At 45.6% G+C, this 6289-nt stretch overlaps 1 protein-coding gene across 1 annotated transcript in view; it reads left to right on the plus strand.

Annotated features, from left to right (window-relative positions):
* Positions 1-6289, plus strand: part of QRICH1 (glutamine-rich 1) — a 22004-nt gene that overhangs the window by 758 nt on the left and 14957 nt on the right. Inside the window, exon 2 of the mRNA XM_010024428.1 lies at positions 2760-3089. Coding sequence (XP_010022730.1) covers positions 2781-3089 — 309 coding nt within the window. The 5' untranslated portion in view covers positions 2760-2780. The remainder of the gene's footprint in view (positions 1-2759; positions 3090-6289) is intronic.

Consider the following 6289-nt stretch of genomic DNA (forward strand, 5'->3'; position numbering starts at 1 on the left):
CAAAGGGAGATCCTGCTGCTGTTGCAGAGCAGGAGCAGATGCCACGTGGGGCAGTGGGGTTCTGACCCCTGCGAGGGTCTGTGAGTGTTGTCGTGGCTCACACGAGCGTCTCGCTGGGTTTAGGCACTGGTGGCTCTCAGTGGAGTAACTTCAAGCAAATGTAAAGGATCCTCCATGCTAGAGGAGAGATTCCTTCTGACAGCTTGTGACAGAGGAAGATTTGCTGGTCAGGGAAGACTGGCATAGTAGGCTCTTGACTTTGATGCTAGAAAGAAGTAATTAAGATGGAGCAGCCGAGCAGGGTCAGGGATTTGTATCTAAGAAACTTAATACTGTTTGTTCGACTTCGTGGGGGTTGGAAGAGGTAGGTGATGCTTTGGTGGTGGACCTCTTCATGATCTTTGGGCCTGCTGCTTGTGCATCTGGATTTCTGGTGGCTTCTGGTCTCTGCTGCACAGGAGCATGATGTGCCTCTGAGCGGCTCTTGGCAGAAGGGTTTCAGTTCCAAAAGCAAAAGTGAAGGTTAATGGGTAGTTGCTGCTGAAAGCGGTGACCCTGCTGACCTCCCCACCCTCACCCTCTCCCTTGACAAGATGAACAGAGGCTATTCCCTGAGTTATTACAGCATAATAAGCACCAATGCAGGAGTTGAGGGAGAAGGCAGGACCTTTGCTGAGAGGTGAGCCCATCCTGTGCAGGAGCAGCTTGCTGTAAGAGAGCAGATCATCTCAAACCCTGTAGTGTTCATACCTGGGCTCCCAGTGTGGTGTCCTTGAGGCTTAGTCTTACCTCTGAATGCTGTGTCTGCTGGTGCACCTTGGGGTGGACGAGCAAAATGATTCTGCTCTTCTGAAAGCCTCACTGTGGTAATGAAGTCAAATGTTTGCAAGTTGCAAGTAGAAAATGGGGACAAGTTAATAGCTTAAAACCTCTTCCAGCTTCAGAGTATGTAACAGAGCATCTTAGATGCAAGATGCATTTGATTGTGGCTGGTGTAGGTCCTGAGTCACTGAGAGTGCATTAACAAAGCTGTTCTCTTCTGGTTTCTCCCTGGACATGCAGTCACTCGGGGGGAAGGTTAATAATGTGTCCTGTAGAAGCGTAGGGTACTTTTGGGGGGCTCCTGGAGGAACAACTAAGTCAGTAGTCTTAGTGGCTCTGTGTGAGCTTCTGTATGCTGATCGTTGAAGAGCTGTTGGATTTACAAGTTGGACACTGTGAGCTGGTGCTTTCTGCTATAAATGTTGATGCATATTTTAAGAGTTTTCTGTAGTAATCTCGTACAGCAACTATTGTCGCTGAATAACTCCACAAGCTACAGATTGAGCATGAGTTGCCTCTTGTGTCCCCCCCTTACCTTTGATATTCATTCTTTCTCCTCTGAGCCTGATCCAGTGCAGTAGCCATGAACCTCTCCATGTAAACAAACCCTGTGTGTGCTGAGGCTGCTGTCACGTAAGGGTGAAGAGCGGTCAGGATTTGCTCTGGCTCCCACTGATCTTGGTGGGAATTGGGGCTGGACTTGTGGAATATGCTTGGGTGCCACTGTGGGTGTGGAACTAGTGTTTTCACACAGGCTGTTGTAGTCTTATGTTCAACCATATATCTGTCATGGTTCCACGTGGTTAAATCATGGTAAAATGATACAAAAGGTTCTGCTTTTGTTCCTATTCTCTTTCTAATTACAAGTATAACGTACATATATGATGTTTGTCCCTTTACTTGTTTTCTACAGCTTAATCTAGTAGTAGTGAATCACCTCTTCTAGTCCTAACCTTGTGTTGGTTCACATCTTTTCACAACTATCTCAGTATCTGGTAGTGTTACAGCTCAAATCTCTTCATCTTTTATCAAGACTAATTAGTGCCTTAGAAACAATCAGTGGTTTTACTCGCTGCAAACCCCATTTGTGGCTTTAAACAAGATAAGTCAATGAGAGAAGAATGCTGTCAGAGTATACCCCAGAGCCTTCTAATGTTCTCAGGTGGAGTCAGCTTTGTTGTGGTGGTGTCTTTTTCTTGCTCTCACTTCCTGATCACCTGATTTCTTTTCCTCACTCTCTTTTGTCTTCAGACATGGCATGTTTCATCTTAACTTCTCACTACGTTAAAAGGACTTCAAAACCTGCTGCTTCTTTTGCCTTTGTCACTTCCAGAGCTCTGTTTCCTCCATGTGTGTAGTTCCCCATTTGAGGAATCTCTTGATTCCAGGACTCTCCTTTTGCTTGCTGTGTTCAGATCAATAAGCTTTCCTAGTCCTAATAGCAATGGGCTGAATGCTGCATCTGTTGCTCTTCTATTGTGCTTCCCATTAGCTGCCTAGAATAGAAGTGCATGGCCTGATAGAACGTACTGCTCGGTTCTCCCACCTCTGTGGCTGCAGAGCAGGGCCACAGCTATTGATTTCTGAGCTTCTCTCACTAATACTGCATGCTGCAAACAGACAAAATGTGAGACTTGAGTTTGTCTGCTGTGGGACTTGCCTGGTGCGGGGGAAGTACAGCACTAGAAGATGTTACGTGGCAGTGAGCTCTTTGAGTAGTACCACAGTTACACCTGGTTATGGTTCAAACTTCCCTGAGCTGCTCAGGGTTAATCTGAGCAATGTGCAGTAGCACAAGATGCCTTGTAAAACTAAAGCATCTGTCTTGGGCATCTGGCTCTGCATGTTTGCCAGTTTTCAAACGGTTACTGGAGTCAGAAGTATCCTTGTATCAAAGGAGAGCTGCTGTTCAGACTTTCACTTTCTCTTTCCTTAAGGAACCCTGAGGACCTTGCAATATGAATAATTCTCTGGAGAACACCATTTCTTTTGAAGAATATATCCGCGTGAAGGCACGAACGATCCCCCAGCACAGGATGAAGGAGTTCCTGGACTCCCTTGCTTCCAAGGGCCCAGAAGCTCTGCAGGAGTTCCAGCAGACAGCCACCACCACCATGGTGTATCAGCAGGGTGGCAACTGCATTTACACGGACAGCACAGAGGTGGCTGGGTCTTTGCTTGAACTTGCTTGTCCTGTGACAACCAGTGTCCAGCAGCAAACTCAGCCAGAGCAGCAGATACAGGTTCAGCAACCCCAGCAAGTCCAGGTAAGCATCTTAAATCTTATCTAAATGTATGTATGACTAACTTGCTAAGCCTTGGAGTAGTGTTCAGAGCCAGCTACTGCCTAACCTGAAACCACAGGCAAGCACTTGCAAAGCAAGGCCCATTAACTTTATATAGAACAGCACTATTTCCCTTTCATTTAAGGAATCTGGTAGTAAATGTCTCTCTTGCCTGTGCCTCCATTGAGCCCTGTTGCAGGAGGAGCAGCACACATAGCAATGTGGTGGTGTAACCTGATGGAGACATGGTTGACAGTTCTGGCATGAACACAGCTCCCCAATGTCTTGTGTGCTGTGTGAAGCTGCTATAAATACCACCTCCCTCTGCTGGTGTTCCTCTGGTTACTCAGGGTGGCTGTGGGCTCTCAGTCCTTTCTTTAATGGAATCAGTGATCTTTAGCTGGTTTTTCTTGAATATTAAAACTTGCAGTTTCTGAACTGGGCTGTAAGAGAGGGGAGATGGAGGGGAGTGAAGCGATGGTATGAACCAGGGGAAGATCTCTCTCAGGCAAGGAGCTTTTAAAAGATGCATGTGTGTCAAGGTACATGATCCTTTTGCACAGGGAAAGGAGGCTTCTCCATTGTTTGTTTTATTTAATGTGTATTACAGTAATTTTTATTAAGTATTAAATAAGCAAATCCAGCACCAGAGGTGGAAACAAACTCAACCCCGAACATATAACTTTGGTCCTCAAACACAGTTTGTAACTTGAAGCGTTCAGAGGTGGCAGGGCATTTACTAAGGGTTTCTTATGTCTCCAAACAACTGAAATCAGACAGCTTTGATTCTGCTCCACTTCAGATAGAAATCTTTCTGCTTTCTGTAACATGAATGTAAAGTTGTGAGCTCTCTTTTTTTGCAACAAATGAGGGTATGGAGCCACAAATGAGTAGAGATAAGGTACTGTGGATGTGCTGCAGTTCAGCAGACCTATGCTAGCAGCTGGCTTGTGTGCTTTTATCCTACAGCAAAGACAAACTTATGTCTTTCACTGGGCAGCTCATCTCCAATTACTCTCTCTATTGAGTAAATGAATGCTTAACAGGGACTTCTGTAACCTGTTGCCCTACAGTAACATGTGTTGCAAGGCTTTTGAAGGATAAAAGCCTCTACAGTCTCACAGACAGGGCTTGGATCTCTGTGTGGGTCTGTTCAGACTGATCAGGGGTGGGTTTGGTTCTGCCATGTAGCACGTTTTGGGGAAGAGGCTTCATTTTCTAGTAGAAGAACTAAAAGAGTTGACTTTTGGGTGCCTCAGCCTTGAAGATGTGGAGGATCCCCAAACCAGTTGTTGAAGTCAGAAGGAATCTATTGTCCCTTCCCCTGCTGCTGCCTCCTTTCAAAACTACTCAAGGTTCAGGCTTGACCCTTGCAGGTCTTGTAGTAACAGAGACAGGGAGGGAGGTCACATATCAAATGCTCCAGAGAAAAACAATCTCCTGACCTCCTTGAAAATAACTGTGGAGTTGCTGCCAGGGACCTGTTCCTGGTTCCAAACTGAATGGCCTCACCCTGCATGTGAAAAATACCTGGTAGAAGTCAGGATTTCAGCCACATTCCTGAAGAACCTTCTCTGTTCTCCCCACCTTGTTTTTGATGTGAGTCTGCTTTAAATTACCTGTGTTCTCATCTGTCAGCACAGCTCAGAGTTAGTGTTTGTGTTGCTTTCCTTGCTGCTCACTTGGGGACGTTATAGCCCCCCCCAGAACACTGAGGTGGCAGAGCTGGTACGAGATACTGCTGCAGCTTTAGTGTGCAGCTGAATTTACATGGTTTTGAGCAGCTAACTCAGACATAAAGGTTTTTGATAAGGATGGGGTGGAGAGAAATGTCTTTCCCCCTTTGCACAGATGTTTTTCTGTCTTTCAGGATCTCTTGCTGAGATGTGATTTATGTTAAAGTCATGATTTAGTGCTCACCTGTCTCGAGTGTCACTGTGGCAGCAGTAGCAGAGCTGAGTTTTGTGGTGACTCTGGGGGTGACAGTGTCCCATTAGAAGCAGGGCACCTGATCCAGCTGCTTCCCTTTGATGAAATACGACTTGTGTTTTATTGTGAGCAATTTTGGTCATCCACTGAAGCCAAATTTATGTCATTCCCAGTACTTGACTTGATAATCTCTTTAATTCTTGCTAATCCAATTGCAAATGAGTGGAAGACCCTTTGAATGACTCTTTATATCTGGCAGTGTGACAGTGGGGCTGAAGGTGACTAATAATATGACCAGGCAGGTGACCTCACGGGTGAAGTGCTGATGACAACTGTACCATCATAAAGATAGGCAGTGCTCAAGTTTCATGCTAGATGTTACTTGCTGTGAACAACCAAAGACACTGTGTGACTGTTGACTGCTTTTATTTATCCTGGCAAAACATATTTCCTGTTGGAAGAAGTTGCCACCTTAGGGTTTTCCTGCTTAAAAGGTTCAACAAACTGTTGCTAAATGTTTATTTTAAAGGCTGAGTGGATGCAACTGTTGGGTTATAGACTTACACAGTGCTGCAGTGCAAGTGTCTTGGAGCTCCTTCCATGCCCAATATTGCAATGGTGCTGTTTGAAGGAGTTCAGTATGTCAAGCTGTCATTCCCTGTGCTGCATCAGGGGGTGGCTGGCAAGGGCTGTGTTTTGCTCCAGTCAAGTAAGAGTTTTGTTAGCTCTGCCTTTTGGTGGGAATGTTGTTGATTGGGCTTGTGCGTTGAGGCCATCGAATTGATGGTGCCAGTGAGAAGAGGTGTTAGTACTGACTTGCTTACTGAATGCAGTAGTCCTGCAGAGGTCAGTGAACCTCTTGTGCCTCTTCTGCAAGAAAACAACTGAAAGAGTAACAGAGGAAACTGAAAACTGAAAGAGTATCAGAGAACAGAAAGTCCTTAGGACACCTCCAGTGCATGTGGGAAGAGCCTCAGTTTCAGTTGTTTCTTAAGGCAAGAGTCTGGTGGTAGGTGGCTGGAGCTTGTCAGACAGGGCTTGAGGAGAAGACAGTAAAGGTGAACAAGATCACAGAACTGTGTAGGGGATGGTTAAATGCTGGTGTAAAATGCCTTGCAGTTAAGGCTTAGACCTTTAATCGCTTAGTTCCTTGTGTTTTTACTGTTGGGCTGCTTCAGTCCTCTCCCAGCCTATTCTGTGGCTTCAGACCATTGTTAATGACATAAAGTAGGGGAAGAAGCACCTACATAGGT

This window comes from Nestor notabilis, unplaced genomic scaffold (genome assembly GCF_000696875.1).
Source record: "Nestor notabilis isolate BGI_N333 unplaced genomic scaffold, ASM69687v1 scaffold9671, whole genome shotgun sequence".
In the NCBI taxonomy this organism is placed as follows: domain Eukaryota; kingdom Metazoa; phylum Chordata; class Aves; order Psittaciformes; family Psittacidae; genus Nestor; species Nestor notabilis.